Source organism: Hypanus sabinus, chromosome 29, assembly GCF_030144855.1.
Source record: "Hypanus sabinus isolate sHypSab1 chromosome 29, sHypSab1.hap1, whole genome shotgun sequence".
Classification (NCBI taxonomy): Eukaryota; Metazoa; Chordata; class Chondrichthyes; order Myliobatiformes; family Dasyatidae; genus Hypanus; species Hypanus sabinus.
The window spans coordinates 16,473,711-16,498,554 of record NC_082734.1 but is presented as its reverse complement, the minus strand read 5'-3'; the positions used below and the strand labels follow the sequence as shown (position 1 = coordinate 16,498,554).

General features: G+C 48.0%; 1 protein-coding gene across 3 annotated transcripts in view; it reads left to right on the top strand.

Moving 5' to 3' along the window:
* Nucleotides 1–580: 580 nt before the first annotated feature.
* slc25a38b (solute carrier family 25 member 38b) overlaps nt 581–24,844 on the top strand; it is a 29,479-nt gene continuing 5,215 nt past the window's right edge. For 2 of the 3 annotated variants that reach the window (XM_059953773.1, XM_059953772.1), the window contains exons 1-6: nt 1,857–2,018; nt 13,002–13,123; nt 13,960–14,044; nt 15,831–15,904; nt 17,257–17,362; nt 24,090–24,258. In XM_059953773.1, the coding sequence (XP_059809756.1) occupies nt 1,872–2,018; nt 13,002–13,123; nt 13,960–14,044; nt 15,831–15,904; nt 17,257–17,362; nt 24,090–24,258 (703 nt within the window). In that variant the 5' untranslated portion in view covers nt 1,857–1,871. Of the gene's footprint in view, nt 910–1,226; nt 1,289–1,856; nt 2,019–13,001; nt 13,124–13,959; nt 14,045–15,830; nt 15,905–17,256; nt 17,363–24,089; nt 24,259–24,844 lie in introns of those variants that run through there. The other variant, XM_059953774.1, reaches the window with a different exon arrangement.

Sequence of the window (24,844 nt, the reverse complement as noted above, 5' to 3'; positions counted from 1 at the left end):
GACAGATATTTTGTTGTAATGCATTTGTTCATTTTCAATTGAAATTAAAGCACATGTTTTCCACATATCCCATGATATTTTATTTTCTCTTATGAGGTGTATTACCAAAACACTCTGTCCATCTGCTCCTGGTCCGGCCCCCCTGTCAAATTTTAGAACCCTTTGTGGCCCACAAGTCAAAAAGTTTGCCCACCCCTGGGTTAGAGGGTAATGTGTTATTACAGCTCGCGGCCGGCGGGGGGAAGTGATGGTAAGAGGGCAAGGTGTTGTTACAGCTCGTGGCCGGCAGGGGCGCGGTGGGTCCAAGGTGTGGTGAAGGCTAATGGCCGGTAGGGGGAAACGGTGGTTAGTGGACAGAGTGCTTTTGCAGCTGGCGGCCGGCAGGGGCGCAGTGAGTCCAAGGGCAGCGTGTGGTGAAGGCTAATGGCCGGTAGGGGGAAACGGTGGTTAGTGGACAGGGTGCTGTTGCAGCTGGCGGCCGGCAGGTGGAGCTGGGATGTCGTTGGGCGGGGGGGGTGGGGGTGTTGCTGCGACGGTATGTGGCCGGCAGGGGGCGGAGCGGTGCCCCATCGCGGTCCAGGCGCGCGGAGCCTCGGAGAAGCAGCTGAAACCGGTTTGGATCGAGCGAGAGGCGAAGGAGAAGAGCGGCGGCGCCGGAGCCGGAGCCGGAGTCGGAGCCGGAGTCGGAGTCGGAGCCGGGAGAGCGGGCGGCAAAGAGCGTGAAAGGGTTGCCGGGTCGAGCCGGAGATCAGGAAGAGAACCAGATCCCAGCCCGGGATCAGGGAGCAGCAACTCATCCCAGGGTCACCTAGCCCGGGACCAGGGATCCGATTCCACCTGAGATCCAGGGATCTGATGCTGACTTAACTGAATCCAGCTCAGCTCAGGACCAGGAACCCATACAATCAGGTAACTAAAACCACCCTGTGGCCCCAGTTGTAATGTTTAAGCATTTAAAAATATGCACAGTTTGGATCAAACTCCCAGCAGCCCTCGGAAAGAGTGAAATGAGATTTATTTTTTAATGGGTCCAATAGTTCTGCGTTTGTACTACTCTTTAATTAAATTTTATCTTACTGACTCATGTGACAATATAATAGCCAGGACCCATTGCCCTCTGCCAGTTTATAGAAAATTCTAACAGGGATTATCTTGAGCTTCTGGCAAAGGGAGTTTTGTTGTGTTACATTTTATGATATTTTGCTTTTCTGTTTAAATGATTCAAGAGCTGAAGACGTTAATCCAGGATCGTATCCTGAGGAAGAAAGGAAAAATGGAGGTTTTTCTGGTAAGTGAATGCACTTTCTATAACAAGGGGATAAGGGAATATTGATAGCCAGAGATCAGGCGGTTTGCAGAACTTATTCTGGGGTTGAGTTTGACCATGACTGGTCTGTTCCCCAACACAAACCGCTGTCCTTAAAACCCACCAAAGGCTCAACAATTCTGCCAATTGACCGAGGGGGAGAGACCCCTTGAAGCAAAATTTGTTTCTCACCCCTTCCCCTCGTTCTGGATTCATACGCCTGAGTAAATCTACAATGAAGGAATGCAAATTTGTTCAGTGCAATTTTATTTTGGGCAGGTTTTGTATCCCTCAGCCTCCCAGCATAAGATCACTGGAGAGGGATTCTTGCTCAGTGGGGTACTGGCCAGGTCAGCGTTCCCATCCTTCTTTATGCCCTGGGCCCCAGGTTGGGAACCCCTGCGCTGTGACCGGTATGGTCTCTGTGATTGCTGGTACCTTCCACATTAAGTGAGCGAACTCTGTCGGAGCTGACTCACGCACAAAAAAATCAGCAGCAGTGAAACTGGGGTCGGGTTGGGGGTGGAGTCAGGTTTCCAAAGCAGAGCCTGGCTCCTCAGTACTAATGTGGAACTGGTTTTGGGCGGTAAAGCTGCTGATACATTTCCCAACCATTGCCCTGGTACTTACAGGACAGCTAAGTCATGTTTGTTTACTGAAAAAAAACCACAACTTCTGTTTTCGTAATTCCTTTCACAACTTGTACAGCCAAGTAAGTTTCCTTGCAGCTTCTTGTTATTTACTTAGAATATTTTGAGATGCCTCTTTTAAAGTAATGTATTGTAAAAACAAAGACACTTCAACTTTCAGAGTTGTTTTGAGCTTTGCTCTAAGAAGGTTTTGACCCTGGTTTCTAATCCATTCACCTAATGAACAATAAAAGTAGTCGGGGTTAGTGAGAGACAGTGGGCTGAATGGCCTTTCACAGTGTTGTACCACAGGGATCAGTGCTGTGACCTTTGTCACATTAACTTGAGAGAGTCCGTGGTCTGATAAGCAAGTTTGTTGACGACAGGAAGATTTGTGGAGCTGTAGATAGCGAGGATGGTTGTCTAACGATACGGAGGGACATAGCTCAGCTGGAAAGTAGGGTGGAGCAGTGGCAGATAGAAACTAAGTAAGCCAATTTTGGGTAATTTAATACTGGCTGGGTGTGTCGAGAGGTGGCAGGGACCTTTAGGAGTGTTAATGTGCACAGAGACTTTGAGGGGTGCAAGTTCATAGCTCCCTGAAAGTGGCAAGACAGACATACGGGGAAGGAAAAGGGCATTTCGTTAGCATGCAAGGATATTGGTGATAAGAGTTGGCACGTCATGCTGCAGCTGTACAAGATATTGCTTAGGCCGCATGGAGGATTGTGTGCAGTTCTGACCACTACAGTACAGAGGGATAAGGTAGACTCACCAGGATGTTGGCTCTCACTGGAGCATAGGGGGCTGAACAAAGATGTTACAACGATTTACAAAATCATGACGATTATAGAAGTCTCATGTGAAATGCTGAAGGAACTTGTTAAGTTAGGCAGCATCTATAGAGGGAAATAAACAGTCCTTGTTTCTGGCCAGAATCTCTCACTGGGGAAAGTCAGTCTTTTTTCAAGGATAGGGGAATGTAAAACAAGAGGGCATGGGTTTAAGGCGAGCAGAGGAAACGTGTGCTTCTGTTTTAGGTCGTTGTAAGTTGTTGTGTGATTAGGTTGGGGTTAAATCGGGTTGCTGCGTGGTGCAGCTTGTAAAACCAGAAGGGTGTCGTATCTCCCAGTAAATAAACTTCTGAAGGAGGTCTGATGGGAAATTGTTCTACACAAAGGGTGGTCAAGATATGGAACAAGCTGCTGAAGCGGTGATAGAAGCAGGTATGATCACAGCATTTAAAATCCACCTGAACAGGTACATAGGGAGAAAAGGAACAGTGATGTGGGTTAACTGTGGGGAAAATGGATTAGCACAGTTGGGCATCTTGGTTATAGTGTAGGAAATGCAACAGCTCTTGACCAAACGACAGTCTGATCATGGCCGAATTAATCTACTTTAGAGATCTTTGGCATAAACATTTACTGCCCAGCCGTTTTTCTAAGGAGTACATTAACCTGAGACAAAGTGCAGGATTTTGAGTGAAGGACCTATCTGGAAGATGGCTCCCTGAGCTGTGTAACACTCCATCAATAGAGCTCTGGGAGTCAGCACGAAAACTAAAGGCTTGGTCTGCATTAGTTGAGCAAAAGTCAGACTACAGAGATGGGATCCATTTACCTTGAATGGTCAGAACAGTTACGGATACTGTCCAGAGAGTAACGGTTCTAGGTTGCAAGGAGCAAGTCCGAGAGCCAGTTTGGGTCCAATGTAGCTGGGAGCGTCTGGAGTCAAATAGCAGTCAAGGAGAGTGGCCACAGCCGATAGGGTGGGAGCAGAGGGCCTCTTCCTTTCTCACCCCTGGAGAATGGGAAGACTATGGAGTGAATGTCTTCTGGGTCTTGAGGGCAGCTGGCATGCACCTTCTTGATCGAGGGTTGGATCTGCCACCCCCGATTGTATATCCTGCATCTTCCCCTCTCCTGAACTGTAAGTTACTGGTGATATTTATGAAAGGACACTGACGGGAGGGAGCTTCTTGTGACCATTCTTTTGATTCTGGGATTCTACAGACAAAATGCAGCACAGGGAGGTGGTCTGAGCTATAAGTGAAGACAGTGTGACAGTGTACAATCTGTAGGGCTCCTGAGTTCCCAAGCAGAGAGGAGAGAGAGAATCAGCAATTCAGGACAGGTGCCTCCCCCCATCTCCCTTTCTTCTTCTTCTCTCTCTCTCTCTCTCTCTCTCTCTCTCTCTCTCTCTGCCCGCCCGCTCCCTCTCCCCCTCCTTTCTCTCCTCTCTTTCACCCCACTGCACTACATTATCACACGCACACAGATGAGTCAGTCCTCCTTCACGCCCTCCACTCCTTGCAGTGTGATTGGCCATCGGCAACATTAAGCTGAGTGTCTTGTTTCAGACAGTCATAGCAATTTGTGTCGAGACAGGGCAGCGTTGAGGTCTGACACAGCACAACAGTGTCTGGAACAGTGGAAACATTTTGCTGATCACCACGATGTACCGATGTGTCTTAATAAACCACCTGTCAACTGTTTCTGTTCCCAACTTTAAAACAGATGATTCTTGAGAAATACATAACGTGTCTCAAAAATAAAATCTAGATGGATAAAGTAACAAAACCATGTTTCCAAGCAGAAATTCAGCAGATGCCTGGCCAGGCTGTTGTAGGATGAGGGATTGAGTTGGTGAGGCTTGGTATTGTCTGGAGTTCAGGAGAATGTGAGAAGACTTCATTAAAACTTACAAAACTTAAAGTTCCAAAAGGTGTGGGGACCTTTTCTTGAATATTTTCATAATTCCCGTTTAGATTAAGGGTACATCCCTCCCTTTTTTTTTTGCATTTAAATCCCTTACTTCCAGCTTCTTTCGGTTAAGATTTATGGTTTTTTTTTTAAAGTGTAAACATATTATGGCTCAGGTAGCAGTCAATATACTGTAGCGGTGTGCTACACGCAGCGCTAAAATTACGACACGGAGTCGGTAACTGCAGTCGAAGGAAAAAACTTTATTCGAAATCTTCAGCCTCACTTTTAAGCCTCCCTCAACCTGCCCCCCATGGCGCAGAGGCTCCAAGGCTCTGTGCTCGCAAACCCCCGTAGGCTATCTAATTGTGAGTCGGTTCGGATGTGCCAGGAAATGGGTCGCCACATAACCCCCCACCCCAGAACCGGTGATACACCCCCCCAATGTCCACAGTCTGGGCCAGAACCTGCTTGGGAGGTCGGCCTCTGCGCCGAGGTGCCGGAAACTCGGCCGGTTGCGCCAGGTCCACATGGGCCGGTTTGAGGCGGTCCACCGTGAAAACCTCCTCTTTCCCCCCAACGTCCAGCACGAACGTGGACCCGTTGTTCCGGAGCATCATAAACGGCCCCTCGTATGGCCGCTGCAGCGGTGGCTGATGCCCGCCCCTTCGTACAAACACAAACTTACAGTTCTGTAGGTCTTTGGGTACGCAGGTCGGGTGCCGCCTGTGCTGTGAAGTGGGTATGGGGGCCAGGTTACCGAGCTTCTCGCGTAGTCTGCCCAGGACTGCTGCGGGATCTTCCTCTTGCCCCCTTGGGGCTGGTAGGAACTCCCCGGGGACGACCAGGGGCACGCCGTATACCAACTCGGCCGACGAGGCGTGCAGGTCGTCCTTGGGCGCTGTGCGGATGTCGAGTAGGACCCAGTGAAGCTCGTCCGCCCAGTTGGCTCCTCGCAGGCGGGCCATGAGGGCCGACTTCAGGTGACGGTGGAAACGCTCCACTAGCCCGATCGACTGCGGGTGGTAGGCAGTGGTGTGGTGCAGCTGAGTCCCCAAAAGGCTGGCCATAGCTGACCACAGGCTGGAGGTGAACTGGGCGCCTCTGTCGGAGGTAATGTGGGCTGGTACACCAAAGCAAGATATCCAGGTGGCGATCAGGGCTCGGGCGCAAGATTCGGAGGTGGTGTCGGTGAGCGGGACCGCCTCTGGCCATCTTGTGAACCGGTCCACAATAGTCAGGAGGTAACGCGCTCCGCGCGACACTGGCAGGGGGCCCATGATATCCACATGAATGTGGTCGAAACGCCGGTGGGTGGGATGGAACTGCTGCGGTGGGGCTTTGGTGTGCCGCTGCACCTTGGCCGTCTGGCAGTGCATGCACGTTTTGGCCCATTCACTGACCTGTTTGCGGAGTCCGTGCCAAACGAACCTGCTGGAAACCATCCGGACAGTTGTCCGGATGGAGGGATGCGCCAAGTTATGAATGGAGTCGAAAACGCGGCGCCGCCAGGCTGTCGGGACGACGGGACGGGGCTGGCCGGTGGTGACGTCACAGAGTAGGGTCCTCTCACCCGGGCCCACGGGGAGGTCCTGGAGCTGCAAACCGGAGACTGCGGTTCTGTAACTCGGAATCTCCTCATCTGCCTGCTGCGCCTCTGCCAGTGCCTCAAAGTCTACCCCTTGGGAAAGGGCATGAACGGTAGGGTGAGAGAGCGCATCCGCCACGACATTGTCCTTACCCGAGACGTGCCGGACATCCGTCGTGTATTCAGAGATGTAGGACAGGTGGCGTTGCTGGCGGGACGACCAGGGTCGGACGCTTTCGTAAATGCAAAGGTAAGCGGTTTGTGGTCCGTGAACGCAGTGAAGGGCCGACCTTCTAGGAAGTACCTGAAATGCCGGATTGCCAGGTAGAGCGCCAACAGTTCCTGGTCGAAAGCACTGTATTTGAGCTCAGGTGGTCGCAGGTGTTTGCTGAAAAACGCCAGGGGTTGCTAGCGACCTGCGATGAGTTGCTCCAGCACCCCACCGACTGCCGTGTTTGATGCGTCCACTGTGAGGGCGGTAGGGGCGTCCATTCTGGGATGTACTAGCATCGCGGCGTTCGCCAAAGCTTCCTTCGTTTGAACGAAAGCGGCGGCGGACTCCTCGTCCCAGGTAATGTCCTTGCTCGGACCCGACATCAGGGCGAACAGGGGGCGCATGATCCGGGCAGCTGAAGGGAGGAAGCGGCGGTAGAAATTGACCATACCTACGAATTCCTGAAGGCCTTTGATCGTGGTGGGTCGGGGAAAGAGGTGGACCGCATCTACCTTAGCGGGCAGAGGGGTTGCCCCGTCTTTAGTAATCCTGTGGCCCAGGAAGTCAATGGTATCGAGTCCGAACTGGCATTTGGCGGGGTTGATTGTAAGACCGTACTCACTCAGTCGGGCGCAGAGTTGACGGAGGTGGGACAGATGCTCCTGATGACTGCTGCTGGCTATGAGGATGTCATCCAAATAGATGAACGCGAAGTCCAGGTCCCGTCCCACCGGGTCCATTAACCGCTGGAACGTCTGTGCGGCATTCTTCAGGCCGAACGGCATGCGGAGGAACTCGATGAGAGCCGTTTTGGGGACGTCGTCAGGATGCATCGGGATTTGATGGTACCCTCGGACGAGGTCTACCTTGGAGAAGATATGTGCGCCGTGCAGGTTTGCTGCAAAGTCCTGAATGTGCGGCACAGGGTAGCGGTCCGGTGTGGTAGCCTCGTTCAGCCTGCGGTAGTTGCCGCATGGTCTCCAGCCCCCCGTCGCTTTGGGCACCATGTGCAGGGGGGAGGCCCATGGGCTGTCGGACCGCCGGATGATCCCCAATTCCTCCATCCTCTGGAACTCCTCCTTCGCCAGTCGGAGCTTGTTCGGGGGAAGCCGCCGAGCGCGGGCGTGGAGGGGTGGTCCCTGGGTCGGGATGTGGTGCTGTACGCCGTGCCTGGGCATGGCCGCTGTGAACTGCGGTGCCAGAACCGATGGGAAATCCGCCAGGACCCTGGTGAAGTCGTTGTCGGACAGCGTGATGGAGCCGAGGTGAGGGGCTGGCAACTGGGCTGCACGCAGGGAGAATGTCTGAAAGGTCTCGGCGTGTACCAGTCTCTTCCTGGGCAGGTCGACCAGTAGGCTGTGAGCCCGCAAAAAATCCGCACCCAGAAGCGGTTGGGCTACTGTGGCCAGTGTGAAGTCCCACGTGAACTGGCTGGAGCCGAACTGTAGCTGCACCTGACGGGTGCCATAGGTCCTTACTGTGCTGCCATTCATGGCCCTCGGGGGGACCCGGTGCCCTGCTGCGGGTGTCGTAACTCATCGGGGGTAAAACGCTGATCTCAGCCCCAGTATCGACCAAAAACCGGCGTCCCGACCTTCTATCCCACACATACAGGAGGCTATCCCGATGGCCAGCCGCCGTAGCCATCAGCGGCAGCTGGCCCTGGCGTTTCCCGGGAACTTGCAGGGCGGGCGACAACGGCGGGCTTCTGCGCCCCACCGCTGGTGGTAGAAGCACCAGTGTTCATTGGGCCGGGGGTTGGCGGGCTCTGCGGCCGGGCCTGGACTGGTTTGCTGCCGGGAGCGTGGCTGGGAGATCTGTGCGATGGACGCCCCGCTCACCTTTTTGGCGTTCCACAGCAAGTCCGCCCGTGCTGCCACCTTCCGGGGGTCACTGAAATCCGCTTCGGACAGCAGCAGGCGTATGTCCTCGGGCAGCTGTTCCAGGAATGCCTGCTCAAACATGAGGCAGGGTGTGTGTTCGTCGGCGAGAGACAACATCTCATTCATTAAAGCCGATGGAGGTCTGTCGCCCAAGCCATCCAGGTGCAGTAAACGGGCAGCCCGCTCGCGCCGTGAGAATCCGAAAGTCCTGAGGAGCAGGGCTTTGAATTCTGTGTACTTGCCGTCTGCCGGGGGCAACTGTACGAACTCCGCGACCTGGGCCGCTGTGTCCTGGTCGAGGGAGCTCACCACGTAGTAGTAGCGGGAGTCTTCTGAGGTGATCTGGCAAACGTGGAATTGGGCTTCGGCTTGCTGGAACCATAGGTTCGGGCGCTGTGTCCAGAAACCCGGCAGTTTCAACGAAACCGCATGAACAGAGGTGGCGTCGGTCATTTCTGGTCCAAAAATCGTTTGGACTGTCGGGGTCACCAATTGTAGCGGTGTGCTACACGCAGCGCTAAAATTACGACACGGAGTCGGTAACTGCAGTCGAAGGAAAAAACTTTATTCGAAATCTTCAGCCTCACTTTTAAGCCTCCCTCAACCTGCCCCCCATGGCGCAGAGGCTCCAAAGCTCTGTGCTCGCAAACCCCCGTAGGCTATCTAATTGTGAGTCGGTTCGGATGTGCCAGGAAATGGGTTGCCACAATACCTTATTTTTATAAATACGGCTCTGTGGTGATAAAAGTTCTGATTAACTTTTTTACATATCGTAAGGTTGGCTTGAAGTTGGATAGTGGGAGGGTGGGGTGGTAACTATATATGATTCTACTATGGGTGCTTTTCCTTAACTGTTATCAAATGTACATTTGATATGTTTGTTTTGCACTGTATAAACCTTTATTTTACTGTTTTTGTTGCATTGTAGGAAATTATATAAAAAAATAAAACTTGCAAAACTTTTAGTGGGCTCTAAGGGGCAGGTGCAAGGACAACATTTCCCCAGCCTGGGGGATAAGACCAGGGGCCACAGTCTCGAAATGGTAGGTTGTTCAGGACTGAAATCAAGAGCAGTTTCAGCACAGGGTAGTGAATCTTTTGGGGCCCCTCTACCCTGGGGGGGGGGGGGGTGTGTGGAAACTTCATACTGATTCCATTTAACGGCTGTGAAAGGAATGAAAGTCAATGAACAAAGGGCAGAAACATTGTTAAATTAGTTTTATTTGTCACATGTACATTGAAGCCTACAGTGAGATGTTTCATTTGTGCCACAGTCCAAGGGTGGCGTTTCTGTCACCAGCACAACATGCCCACAACTCGCTGACCCTCACTGTATGTCTTTGGAAAGTGCAAGGGATGTGGGACACTCAGTGGAAACCCATCAGTCATGGGGAACGTAAAACTCCTTACCGACAACGGCGTGAATTGAAGTCCGGTGACTGCTGGGTTGGGAAGGCAATTGTGCAAGCTGCTACGCTATTGCGCTGCCTTTAATCAAATGCTGTTCGAGTATGATGATGTTTAGCAGTAGGACAGGCTCAAGGGGCAGAATGGCCTATTCAGCTTCTACTTTTTATGCCTTCGTTAATATTTTCTTGTCAAATCTATTTCTCTGACACATAGGATATAAACTGAGGCTCATCTATATGATTAAAAAAACAACCTACTCAGGGGTGTTAACTTAGTGTGTAACTGTGGGTGTTATTTGTCCATTGAAATACATGCATGAAAATGTTTTTTCACACCATTTTAACTTTGTGACTTTGACAAGCCCCAAACCAGGAGAATGTTTTTACTGAACTGTGGGGTGAGATTGCTTATATTGGTGGGGAAGGTAGGGGTGGAACTGTTGAATACAGGTTGAGTACCTCTTGTCCGAAATGCTAGGGGCTGGAAGTGTTCTGGATTCTGGAAAATATAATGAGATGGTTGGGACTGTTATCATTTCCAGCACTGAATTTATGTGTTAACTGGAAGCAGTCTTTGTCACTACACATAGGTACTGATGCATCCGTTCAGTGTGTTAGTGATGATCTTGGGAAACTCGTCACTGAATTTCTTTGCAGCTTCATTATCAAGAGATGCTTTAACAGCACAAATCTTCAAAAATTTAATGCCGCGCCTTTTCTTAAATTTCTGCAAACAGCCTGCTGAACATTCACAATTACCTTCAATTTTCAATTCGTGGTGATGGATCTTTGCTTGTTTCATGATCACTATACCGTTAAGCAGCAAGTTCACTCTGACGCTGACGAATCCACTCTTTCAATACACGATCGAGATCTTCATTTTTCCACTTTATGCAGAGTGAGGTCACTTCTCAGAAAGGCCTGTGGCACGCAGAGATATACATATCACCTGGGAACCTTCCCAGCTCCTTGTAGAATTTTCCATTATGTCAGCACTGAGAAAAAGTTTCGGATTTTGGAATTTTGGACCTGTAATGTTAAAATGTCGAAGAGTTGCTCCGGCTGATCATTCTGGTTCACATCCTGCAGTGCAGGTGATTTGTTTAATTGTTGTGAACTGTGTCGAGGAGGCTGAACTCACCTCTTGTTTGCAGTAAAACATTCTTATCTCAGAATCCTGCAGGTTTGCTTAATGCTAAGTGTAGTTGATAAACACAAGAGATTCTGATGTTGAAAATCTTAAACAGCACACAGAATGCTGGAGCAACTCAGTGAGTTCAGGCAGCACCTGCAGAGGGGCAGTAAGCAGTTGACGTTTTGTGCCAAGACCCTTAATGTGGACTAGAAAGGAAGGGGCAGAAACTGGAGTAAGAAGGTAGGGGGAGTGGAAGGAGTACAGGTGATAGGTGATACCAGGTGAGTGGGAAAGTGGGTGGGAGAAGTAAGAATTATAGAGAACACAACTTTGCAGAGGCTTGCTCAGAATTCCAAATGGTGTCAGTTTTTAACTGTCTAACCGGAGTTTCATAGAGCTGCAACATTACTTCACGTTTCTTGAGCTCAGTCCCCTGACTCATAAAGACCAACACACTAGATGCCTTCTTAAATACCCTATTAACTTGTGTGGCAATTGAGGGACCCCAAGATCCCTCTGTTTCTCCACTCTGCTAAGAACCCTGTTCTCTACCTTTGAGTTCGACCTTCACCAACAAATCACTTTGTTGTACTATAGGAAGGATGTGGAGGCTTTGAAGAGGAAATGAAAATGAACATTTTGAAAACTAAGAGATTTGAAGTTTCCTGATCTATGCCTCCGGCTGTGAACGTAGAACGTGGTTGGTGCTTGTAAAGGTGTGATAGAGGGTCAGCACGGCACTCCGTTCCCAATGCATCCGCCACGTTGTAAGCTGCACCGATGAGTCTTGAAGTCACACAGTATTAAAGCAGGCCATTCGGCCCACAGTGTCCATGCCAACTACCAGGCACCATTCACATTAATTCTATAATCCTGTCAGCTCACACCCACAACCTTACCCAGATTCTACCACTCATAATGTTAGAGGCTTTTAAAACTAGAGCACCTGATGCAAACCCCACAGTCGTAGGGAAAACACCACACTGTCAGCGTCAAGCCTCTGTCAGGAGGCAGCTCTACTAGTTGAGCCGCTATGCTGTTTTTTGAGTTGTGAAAAATAACTGCTGGGTGTGTCTGCACTGGAAATAGCGTCAGGCTGAAGTCTGTGTTTAAATGCCTCCAGCTTCCCTCACCCCCTCACTCGCAGGAAACTGGTTCATGGACTTTACTGTAGAGTCCCACTGGTTATTCCATCTTCCAGGGGAGGGAATGCAGCAGTTTCAGACGCTGTAAGCAGAGTACAGAATGTGACTCCAGTTCCTCCTCACAGCAGGGGAACTGTTCAGTGTCAACAGCAGCCCTGCCCTGGGAACATTATGTTACAGTATGGCCGGTACATGTTTATTTTGCTTCACCCAAGGCTTAAAGGAGCCCCCAGGGTCACTGTTGGTGGATCCAAGCGAAGAGTGTGAAAATTGAAAGAAGTGTGAACATGGACATGGACCAAATTGCCAGTTCGTTGCATAATTCCTTATGCACTGTTCCTGAAATCTGAACGGTTGTACCTCTTTTGTGTTTAAAAAGAATGATGAATCAGTGACAAGGACTTGTAGTTGTGCCTTCATCTCAGAACATAGAGTGCTAGAGCACAGAAAAAGCCCCTTTGTCTCAAAAGTCTGTGCAAAATACAGTTCCAGATAAACCTGTTTGCATATGGTCCCTCCCTTCCTGCATATTCATATTCCTAAATGCACAGCCTCCTAAACACCATTGTTCTACCCACTTCTATTGCTTTCCCTGGCACCCACCACTCTACGTGGAAAAAAAAACTTGCCTCTCATATTTCCCCCCACACCTTAAATACAGTACATGTCTTCTGTTACTTGAACTGTCAACCCTGGGACACTCTTATCATATTCGTATGTATAATAATCTTATAAAGATCTATCAGGCCTCCCAGGCCCCAGAGAAAACATTCCAACATTGTTCAATCAATCCTGATAGTTCCTACCTTCTAATCAGGATGAACCTCATCTACAGCCTTTCCAAAGCTTCCACATCATTCCTGTAATGGAGTGAGCAGAATTGCACACAATACTCCTGAGTTTAGCCTAACCAGTTTTTTATAGTTAGTAACATTTTTCAGTGTCTGTATTTCCTGTTCATGTTCTGGTTTCGCCTTGCTTTGACAGTGTCACCCCGTGCTGAAGGCCTTCATGTGTGGATCTCTGAGCGGGACCTGTTCGACGCTGCTTTTCCAGCCCCTGGACCTCGTGAAGACTCGCCTGCAAACTGTGCAAGGCTCAATGAGTGGGTATGTGTGCACCAGGAGTTCAGAGCCACGGTGGGCAGTGTTGGCATGGGTTCATCAAGGAAGGGTGGGAGAGTTAACCAAGGAGAGGAACACATTCAGTGGGCATGGGGGCATAGAATTAGGTGTGAACGGCTTTAGAATGCAGACATCTAAATGCAGCCAGTAACAAAGGTTGCGGGCAGTGAGACTGATGATGTCCCACTATCAATTTGAACTTGATTCGTTGCTAACTGGAGACTGGACTTTCAATTTTGATTTGAAGCCCAGCGGACATGATCTGTCTGGCTCACTATTTACATCCTTACACAAAGCCGATCCCCACTTCTCCTTCAGATGAGAAGCCCCATGGTTGATTGCCACTTCCTTGCTGGTCGTGGTAATGGAACAAAAATAGGATAGTCCAGTAAACCTTATTGGGAAATGCCAGTGTGTGAATGTTGAGTGCTTGGTTGCAGTGCCCTTACTGTTAAAGGTGTGTTGATGCCGGGAATGGTTATGTCACCATTTTGTAGATACTCAGTTTGGAATGGGATTTAAAACCATAAATCTCTCCACTGGACAGAAGAGTGAGTCTGCTAATATCTGTTGCAGATCACTGCAGGTAAATCTTTAGTGACAGACACAAGAGGCAGCAGATGCTGGAAAGCTGGAGTAATACACTAAGTGCTGGAGAAACTCAGTAGTTATGCATCATCTATGGATGGAAGTGGACAGTTGAGATTTCTGGAAGAGCTCCCTTCCATAGATACTGCCTGAGCTGCTGAGTTCCTCCAGCGTTTTCTATGTTACTAATTCGTGGTGACATTTTGTTAAGAGTATTTTCTGTATCTTATTAGGTCTGGGCGTGTTGGAATGATCACCATTTTACTGAATGTTATTCGTACTGAGCGAATTATTGGATTGTGGAAAGGAGTGTCTCCGGTAAGTGATTGATGGATTAGATCTTTACAGTTTACTGCAGGGTTTAAGTGCAATGCCTGGTGCTCACCCATTATGGGTGGATGTGGGGTGAATCAGCTGGTTTTAGTATCTATGAGCTCAGGGCTGGTAGATAACAGTGACCAGGAACAGAACCCACTTTATCAGTCACCTATTTGTCAACCAGCATCAGGAAGACACTAAAGTCCATCACCACCAGCACTACACGTCATCTCTGAAGCTTCTTTCCTATAGCTATCCAGCTTCTCTACAAAACTCACTCAGGTATAATACCCTCACTGACCCTGCACACATCCATTAAACGGTCTTCCCTGCTTTTCTTGTTCTGTTGATAATTATTTAGTCTGTTCATAAATTCACATATATTTAAATTTGATTATTGATTAAGAATAGTCAATAATTTAAGTATTTGTGCTAATTGTCGAATGTTCATAGCTGTTTGCACTATTGTAAATTACTGGTTGCTGTTGTGTTATCTGTTACAGCATTGTCCTATGTTTTTTGCATGGTGCAGAACCACAATAAATTCTGGTATGTTTCACTTATTGGCAATGAAGTGATTCTAATTCTGATCCTGTTGGCCCTTCCTCTGGACTGGGCAGAGGTTGATATGATGAGGCTCTTCACAGTTGAGCAGCCAGCAATACTTTTAAATACTTCTGGGAGGCCTGTGTGCATACAGTGGTCATCTTTGGTAAGATACTGAGTGTGAACATCCAGCAGAAATGTTGGGGTGAAAGTAATGGGATTAAATAAGGGTATAAGAGGATCTGTAAAATTGTAGCAGGTAGAATTGAGAAATAGATCAACGATGATCTCCTTGTTTGGCAGACCAAGCTCAAGGGTTCCACAGTTGGCTCTTGTTCCTACGTATTCAAACAGATCTGTTGGGGTGATTGTGTACTGGAGTTGAAGCAGACATAGCATCAGGTAAGGTGGCCATGTGACCCCCCAAACCTCGTGTGAGCTCTCCAAATGGACACTAATTAATGTCTTGCACTCTCTGTGCCCTCCAAGAGGACCTTTTCGAGGTTTGGAGGCTCACGTGCCTCAGTGACCCAGAAAGCTATGCTGGCTGGAGTCAGGGCTTTATGTTTTGGTTCTTGGTAAGGTCATCCATGCCAAACGGGTCAAAGGGTAGAGGACAGACTAAAATTGGTCACCGGTCCTCCAGGTTTGGAGGTTCATCTCAGGACCAACAACCCTGACTGGTAAAACCAAATTGTTCTGGAAACAGCAATGGGGATTCCTTCTGCATCAGTGCGACGGTATTCCTACACCCATTCAGGACTTGCGTGACTGATGACAGTGAAAACCGAGAGGAAGCTACTGACACGATGGAGGAAGCCCTAAACACCACCAGAGACAGAGGACCTTCATTGCTGCCCTAAACGCCAGCAGTGTAACAGGAGCAATAAGAAGACTCTCTCCGGGGAAAGTTATGAATTTCTCTTCGTCATGCATCTAACCTTTGTCTCTCCACTTTGGGCCACTGAGAACAACCAATCTGCCTTTAACGATGTTCTTTGCAATAACACAAGCTCAGGGTTAAACATGAGTATGACCACCTTTCACTTAAGGAGGTAGCAGCTCCATCTCTGCCCGGTGACAACCAAGTTGCACCAGCATCACATTTGACCCAGAGCTCTACATGTGGGTAAAGGAGAGTGACCAGGGAGGTAGTGGCTGGGTTTATAAGCTGTGTAATTTGTTCTACATGTTGTCTGTGAGTCTTCGAATTAATTTTCCCTTTCCTTCCTCATTGCAGTCATTTGTCCGATGCATTCCCGGTGTGGGGATTTATTTCAGCACGCTCTACTCCACGAAACAGCACTTCTTCAGGTGAGCGAGTGAGCTGAGCAGATCTTACCACCTTAACCTTCTGCCTCTGGAGCCTAAAGTTCAAATCTAATCCAAGATCAAGCCAGTGTCTCTTCAGACTTTAAGAGCGCAATGTGAAATTCTGCTTCAGTCAACACTTCGGTGGCTGAGGCAGTTCAGAGAGAGCTTCGCTCTATAGGCCAACCTTTGCTCTTTCTAACATGAAGATTGTTTGATGGGATAGTGTAAAGTGTCACTCTTTGTTTAAAACAGAGCTTTGTCTGCCCCAGGACTGCCGAATACTTAGAATGGGCAATCTGGAGGGGAGCTTTATTCCGCGTGTCAGTTCATGCTTAATCCACATTGATTGGAGCTTTTCTCAGAGTATAATCCATGTAGGGTGTGTGCTGAGAGAGGTTGTGAAGATATGTGACCTGGTGTCGTATCTGCCATGGGAGTATTTGATAAAGTGCAGGAAGTGATGTGGTTTGATAGCCTTGGGAGCCTTTTATGGAATGGTGTAGGAGAACTTTACCTACATCCAAGCCATTCTTTTTCTGAAATAAAGACACTAAATATTGGAAATAATCAGCAGGTCCAGTGACATTTGTGGGGAGAGTTAATGTTTTGAGTCGATTATTCTCATCAGGCCTGAAACATTGACAATTTCTCTCTCCCCAGATGCTGCCTGACTTGCTGAGTATTTCCCAAGATTTTCTGTTTTTACTTCAGATTTTCAGCATTTTTCTTTTAGCTTTTCATTCCGTGTTTTATCTGGATGTGTTTGACAGAAGCTCACCCCTGATGCATCGACCCAGGGAGAGTTGGATGGTGTGGCAAAGCTTTAAGGGGTGGAAGGGTCTCCAGTTTTTGTGACAGTGATGGGATTGGGGCAGAGTGATGATGGTGGAGATTTTCAAAGTTGATCAAATGGTGTCCCCAGCAGGGAGGGACAATGGTCTTCTGTGTCAGGGAGAAAGAGGGAAGGTTTAGACGAGTGATAGGTACAGCTTCTGATGGTGCCTCTTAACATGTTGGACTTGCATCTACTATATTCAGAATGTATCAGTGAAATATTTTATTGAAGGAAGCTGCGTCACTCCCTGGAACATTAAGGGAGGTGGGAACAACGTGGGCAAAATCTATACACAGCCTGCATAGCCTGGCATTGAAATTGCCTCATGCTCATTGGCACCATGGCCCTTGTCATTTTGTAGAATCGGTGCCAGGGTGGTGAGACCATAGAAGGGAGGGGCGCATAGGGTGCACGTGCTCCCAGGGAGCTGTGCCCCTGAGCACTAGGTCCCTGCTGTCCATCCTGCGAGGGGGTGACGCTCCTCCCATGTGTCTTATAAACTGTTTTTCGTCTTCAGCGAGAGGAGCCCAACGGCGCTGGAGTCGGTGGCTTTAGGTGCCAGCGCTCGCACTGTAGCGGGCATCTGCATGTTGCCCGTAACCGTGGTGAAGACTCGATACGAGGTGAGTTTTGTGGCTGGTTGGGTCTCAGGGCTGTTTGGTAGATACGTGGCAGGCACAGCTGGGTGGGCCAGGGCCATTGTAACGTTCTCCTTCGGGTGTAATGAACGCCGAATTTAACGTCCGGATAAACCACAGCCAATGAAAACCAGATCGCAGTAAGATTAACCATTTACTGTTCACTCTTCACATTAACATATGGTGAAAACTGTTGATAAAACAATACAAGATTGATACAGTATTTGTTCCTTCCTTAATATCACATTTCAAGTGTAAATACTTGCAAAGGTGACTATAACTACATTACACTAAGGTGCAGTATACAGGGAGAGTTTACCTGCTCCATTGACTACTTTAAATACACTTCCATGCAAACTATCCGCGACTCTTTAACTAACGAAAGCATAAACATTATCTACCGTCGTTACTTCTAACAGGATCGGCATTAACATCTTAGTTCAATATATCGATTATCTATTAACTTACAGCGTTGCTCTCACTGTGATTTCTCATGCCTGCAAAACTACTTCTGCTCAGGTGAGCCTCGTGGAAAGCCCCCACCCTCGCGCTAATTTCAAACCGGTGTTTTCCCACAAGACGCGGCGAAACCGGATGTGGCGTCATCGCATGCCGATATATTTTACATGCAATTAATATACTTTAAACACTTCTAATTCTAACTAGAAAATACTATTGAATGAATTACTAAGCGAAAATATTATAAACTAAATAACTGTCGTAAAGACAGCACACTCCCCGCTTGACCTTCGTAAGGTCACAATGAGCAGAGTACAAAACTTAGTCTCTTAATCAGTCATTGGGTAGAAGTAGAATAACTTCTGTAACTGGCCTTTGGTAAATTTTCATATCGCCTTGGTCGATAGTCTTCAATTCGATCTTCCTGACATGTCCATCCCCGCTAGGGAATGTAGCAGTGATTCTGGCCGTTGGCCAGCTGTTGCGAGCGATTTGCTTGTCCCTGAGCAGGACTAAGTCTCCAACTTGAAGATTCCTGTGGGGTTCTGTCCACTTTTGTCTCTGTTGCAACAAAGGTAGATATTCCTGTCTCCAGCGGGACCAGAACTGATTTGCCAGAGCCTGGACTTGTCTCCATTGCTTTGTGTACAAATCCTTGTCTGAGAAGTCTCCTGGTGGAGGAGGTGCTCCTGCCTTCTGCGTAAGGAGCGTTGATGGCGAAAGTATAAAGGGGTTTTCTGGGTCAGAAGACACAGGTAGGAATGATTGTGCGTTTATAATGGCTGTGACCTCTGCCATTAGGGTGCACAGTACCTCGTGGGCCAATCGGGTGCGTTGCTGCATTTCAGGTTTCCTTTTCCGGGTTTTCCGTAAGGACGTGAACCGTTTGACTGCCTGCTCTTTGTTATCTGGTGAGCGCTGGCGTGGTTCTCTGATAGGCAATGGGGCAACCCCATTATTTGCTCCATCTCCGAAGACCTTGGTGTCTTTGGTTTTTAAAGAAATGGTATCTTGAGCTGATTGTGCAAGTTTGTTTCCGTGCTCGGTTCGAACGAAAACTGACTGGCCCAGCGACTCGTCGCTTGCCTCGCGCTTGTTAACGCCTTGTTGTGCTTCCTTGATATACATGGAACTTGTGCAGGGTTGAAAAATCGAATGGCGGCCACTCTCTAGCACATTGGTCTTGAGTGTGTCGACCGTAGGTTTGTGTACGTCACCGAGACACACCTCTCCTATCACCACCCAGCCCAGATCCAGACGTTGCGCGAAGGGGGCGTCGAGTGGTCCATTGACCTGCTGCCTAACCTTGTGTACCTGGATAACATCTCTTCCTAATAGCAGGAGTATTTCCGCTTTCGGATCCAGTTCTGGGATGTGTTTGGCGATGTGGTGGAGATGCGGCTGGTGTAGCACCGCACTTGGTGTCGGGATCTCAGCGCGGTTATTCATGATTTCATTGCACTCTAAGAGCGGAGGGAGACAGATGACGACTTTACCATCCAGGGACTCGATCTGGATGCCTTCCGCCTTCCTTCCTTGGGTTTTCATGTTGCCTGAACAAGTTTTGAGGTAGTATGGGAACCGCTCACTCTCAATGTTGAACAATTTAAAGAACTCTGGACTGACTATTGAACGATTGCTCTGATCGTCCAGAATCACATAGGCTTTGATGGCCTTGTCTTTGGCTCCTTTAGGGTACACCTTAGTGAGGCAGATCTTGGAACAAGAACGGCTTGACCGAGCTTGACCGCAGACTTCTGTACAGTTCGAGCTGACAACTGTTGTCCTGGGGTGAGCCTCTCCCTCCCCGCCGTCCTGTTGTGGGGGAGAAGGAGCGCTGTCGGTTTGCGGTGACAGGCCGGGATGCATGGCCCCGACGTGATCCGTGCTATCACATTCCGGACACTTCACGGCGATCGTACACTCTCTGGCGAGGTGAGAGGTTGAGGAACAGCATCTAAAACATATTCTTTTCTCCTTGAGAAGAGCCGTCCTCTCTTCAAGGGGTTTTTCCCTAAACATTCTGCATGCTTTCAGGGGGTGAGGTTTGTTATGCAATGGACAATACTCGCCAGGGTCGTTGTTAGTTGTAAGGGCTTCAGTCTTGAGCACTGACACGGGTTTATCAAAGTTGAAAACATTCGAAGAGGATCTACCTGGCTTGGTGTAAATCGAACTGCTTCCTGGACCTACGAGGCTAGGGTCGTTTCGCCTCTTCGCCTCCTTGCACACAAACTCAGTGAGGTGCTCAAAGGGAGGAAATCGACCACCGTGTTCTTCCTTGTACTCTGAGGCAACAGTCAGCCACTTGTCCTGCAGCCCAAATGGAAGTTTGTCCACAATTGGTCTAATCCCGGATGGAGTATCTAGGTATACTAGACCAGCTGAATAGCCATCTTCTTTGGCGCCTTGGATCTCCATGAGTAAATCTCCGAATTCTCTTAACTTAAAGTGGTCTTTGGCTGACACCTTAGGAAAGTTTTCCAGACGTCGATATAGCGCCGCTTCAATAATGTCGGGGGCCCCATATCTCTCCCAAAGTCTCTCCCACGCTTCGCTTAAGGCTAGCTCGGGTTTGTTGATGTACACTGAACGCATGTGTCTCACCTGGTTGCGTGATTCTTTCCCCAGCCATTTCGCCATAAGGTCCAACCTTTGGGTTGCACTGAGCTGGACCCCGTCGATCACGTTGGTGAATGTGGAGTGCCAAGCACGGTAATTTTCGGGTTTATCGTCAAACTGGTACAGTCCCGAAGTGACGAGATCCCGTCGTGCTAAATACTGCAGCGTGGGATCGGCTGCAAGCGGCATGCGGGCTGGAGAAGTACGTTGGCGCCTATATGACTGAGAACGCACGTTTCTCATGGAATTTGCCATCCTGGATTCAACCTCCGCGTCTCTTCGCATCGAACTTTGTAACTTTGGTGTCAAAGAATATTGGTTGTCAGCTCTTTCATTCTTGACTTCATCGCGGAGCCGCGAGGGTAAATTCTCTTCCTCGTAGCTGGGGAAGTTATCGAATAGGTATGGAGAGGGGAGACGAGCCTGCCAGTCTGCTTGATATTGTACATAGTCGCTCATGCGTTCCAGTCTGGTCCTTTCTAAAGCAGAACTTGATTCGGTCAGATCACGCAACCCTTCAGCTTCTTCTATGTACTCTGCTTCCACCATGGCAGCTTCTCCTTCTCTTTCTAGCTGCAGCACTTGCAACTCTGTCGATATTTTTGTCATTTCCAACTGGGTTTTGGCTTCTCTGGCGGCCTCTTCTCTTTGGCGGCCCTTTTGGCTTCGCTGGCGGCCCTTTCTTTCTGGATTTCGGCTTCTCTGGTGGCCAGTTTCATTTTCAAAACTGCTTCTTGTTTGGCGTAATGCAGTCGCACCTTGGCGGCTTCTGCCTTGGCTCTTGCCTGTGTGGACTTACTTGATGTCGGTTTACTGCCCTTGTCGCTGGGCGCCATCGACTTGATCCCGGATCGAGCTGACATTGCAGCACTTGGAACACCTGATAACGCCCAGGTGGGCTTACTTGATGTCGGTTTACTGCCCTTGTCGCTGGGCAGCGTCGACTTGATGCTGGATTGAGCTGACATTGCAGCACTTGAAACACCTGATAATGCCGCTTTTTCACTGTAACGTTCTCCTTCGGGTGTAATGAACGCCGAATTTAACGTCTGGATAAACCACAGGCAATGAAAACCAGATCGCAGTAAGATTAACCATTTACTGTTCACTCTTCACATTAACATATGGTGAAAACTGTTGATAAAACAATACAAGATTGATACAGTATTTGTTCCTTCCTTAATATCACATTTCAAGTGTAAATACTTGCAAAGGTGACTATAACTACATTACACTAAGGTGCAGTATACAGGGAGAGTTTACCTGCTCCATTGACTACTTTAAATACACTTCCATGCAAACTATCCGCGACTCTTTAACTAACGAAAGCATAAACATTATCTACCGTCGTTACTTCTAACAGGATCGGCATTAACATCTTAGTTCAATATATCGATTATCTATTAACTTACAGCGTTGCTCTCACTGTGATTTCTCATGCCTGCAAAACTACTTCTGCTCAGGTGAGCCTCGTGGAAAGCCCCCACCCTCGCGCTAATTTCAAACCGGTGTTTTCCCACAAGACGCGGCGAAACCGGATGTGGCGTCATCGCATGCCGATATATTTTACATGCAATGAATATACTTTAAACACTTCTAATTCTAACTAGAAAATACTATTGAATGAATTACTAAGCGAAAATATTATAAACTAAATAACTGTCGTAAAGACAGCACAGCCATATTTATCCAACAGACCTTTACCTCAGGTCTTCGGAGTTGAGAAGAACGAGGGGTGACCTTATTGAGACACCAAGATCCTTCGGGGGGCATGACAGGGTAGAGGTAAAGTTGTTTCCACTTGTGGCAGAATCTTGAATGAGGGGACGTAGTTACAGAATTAGGGCCAGTCATTTATAACTGAGGATTGAAGGAAATTCTCACAGAGGGTGGTGGATCTCTGGAATTCTTTATCCCTGAAGATTGCAGAAGATGGATCTTTGGGAATATTTGAAGAGGAAACATATACTTTTGAAAGCTCAGGGAAATGATGGCTGAAGGGAGCTGATACAGAAGAGGAAATAAGGTCTGGGGTAGATCAACCATGATCACATTGAAGGGTAGGACAGGCTTGATGGGCTGAGTGGCCTCTTCCTGCTCCTGTTTTCTCAAGTGATTTAATATTACACTGCTGATGCTGGATGACAGGACAATTTGAAACTGAGAGCAGGATAATTAAAGGCAGGAACTGGTGTTCCTCTGGAATATGGTAAAAACTGACTCCAACTCAGGAAGGGGATGGAATTCCGTCTTTGTGGTCATTGGTCTGCAATGTGAAGTGAGTTTGGTAACTGGGTTCTGTTCAGATTGGGTACTCCAGTCCATTGCAGTAACTGTGAACTTTCACACTGCTTTCCAAGGCTATACCAGACACTATTCCATTCATATATCAGTTTATCAGTTCCTGTCCTTTTCTAAACACTGCCTTCAGTCTCCAAACCCTTCTGAAAACGTCTTCCAAATAACTTCTACCTCAGCACAATCTCCGCACACTCAGGTCTTCAGTGTCACTTCCCGCCTTCTTCAAGGTCCTTCACTCCCTGCTCCCACACATCCTGAGTTGTGTTCTGGTTTAGTGCAAGTTGTGTAGAGTTGGGAGATTGTGAGGAGGGATTCCACCTGTGGTTAGCCCAGCACCAGTAGGACACAGAAAAGACAGCAATCAAACGACAGTCTCTTTTCCAAACCTCAGACTCATACCACTTCTAGACCAACAGCAAATGGAGTACCAGGCACTTGTGTGGGTCTGCGTAGGGTCCCTTTCCAGTGGGTAGCATGCTGTGGTCGTCACATCCCTTGCATGACCTGGTCACGGGGAGCGTTCAAGGTCCCCAGCATATTTTGAAGAAATAAAGGACATCTTCCTGGTTTTCCAGGTTAACCTTCCTTCAAAAAAGTGAGATTGACGTTGTCTTTTGCTGCCTGAGTGACAATATGGCTGCTACCTTCGCTGGACTCGGTTTAAAACAAAAACTTTACATTTTGAGTCTCATGGTGTCTGTATGTCTCAAGACAGCCAATAGCCAATGAAATGTAATGTCTAGTTTTATAAATAAAAGCTGGCAGCCAAATTGTACACAACAGGAGCCGAAAGCTCAGTTGGGGATTTTGTGTTAATCAAGGTGCTCATGACTTCAATTTGGGTGCTTCCTCAATGATCTTTTTTGTATTATATTATTATTGTATGTTTATTTTTGCACTGTATTAATTTTCTTCATTTTGGTTTGGGGTTTTTTCTTATCTGTAGTGTTGTAGAGAATGCATAAAAAAACCAATAATAAAAAAAAAATCAAAAAAAAAATCAAGGTGCTGAGGAAGCTCTCTGCTCTTTGGATGGGATCTGTGGAGTCTTTAAAACCATCCTGAATAAGAACACTGCCTTTCCCATCAAAATATTGCCACTGAATGTGTATTATGTGTTCGGGTCTCTGTAGTGAGGCTCTTACCAAATGTTTCAGGATTTGAGGGACCCTGTAAGATTGTGATAACTTGTGAAAGATCTTGCCAGCTGTTCCAAAGGGCAGCAGTGGAATCACGCTAAAGTGTGTAACTGCATCTGGAACACGAAGGAAGGTGGGAGCTCAGGAAATGGGAAAAGACAATTCCTCACAATTTGTGTCTGTGTCTGCAGAGCGGGAAGTTTCAATACGAAAGTGTGTTCAGTGCTTTGAGGAATATCTACAAGACTGAGGGTGCACGGGCACTGTTTAGTGGACTGACAGCCACACTCCTCCGTGATGCCCCCTTCTCCGGGATTTACCTCATGTTCTACACGCAGACCAAGAAAGCAGTGCCTGAAAGTATGTGACAGTGTTTGATGTAAGATACCAGGGTGGGAAGGAGGGGGACTGTTGTTCGATACATTGATTGCTTTGCATTGTAACATCCAGGCACCAAAGGTAAGGCAAAGATCACGGTATCCATTATACCCCAAACTTTACAAAATGGGAATCTGGTAAATGGAGTTAATGCCTTTCCATAAACATTTTCTTTCTCAACTTGTCACATTTTAATTACAGGAACAGGAGGAGGCCAGTTATCCCGTCAAATCTGCTCTATTGTTCAATAAGATCATGGATCAGTCCTAATCACAGCCTCTGCACCACATAGGAACACAGCTTTATATACCCTCTTGCCATGGAAAGCCCAGAGAGCCAAATCCATTACAGCTACATAGAATAGTACAACACAGGAACAGGCCCTTTGGCCCACAATGTTGTGCCAACCCACTTAAAATAGTTACTTTTTGGCTCTAACTTCTCTTTTTTTTCCCGGTCCTGATGGAGGGTCTCAGCCCGAAACATCGACTGTTTACTCTTTTCCCTAGATACTGCCTGACCTAATGAGTTCCTCCAGCGTTTTGTGTGTCTTGCTTAAATTAGTAAT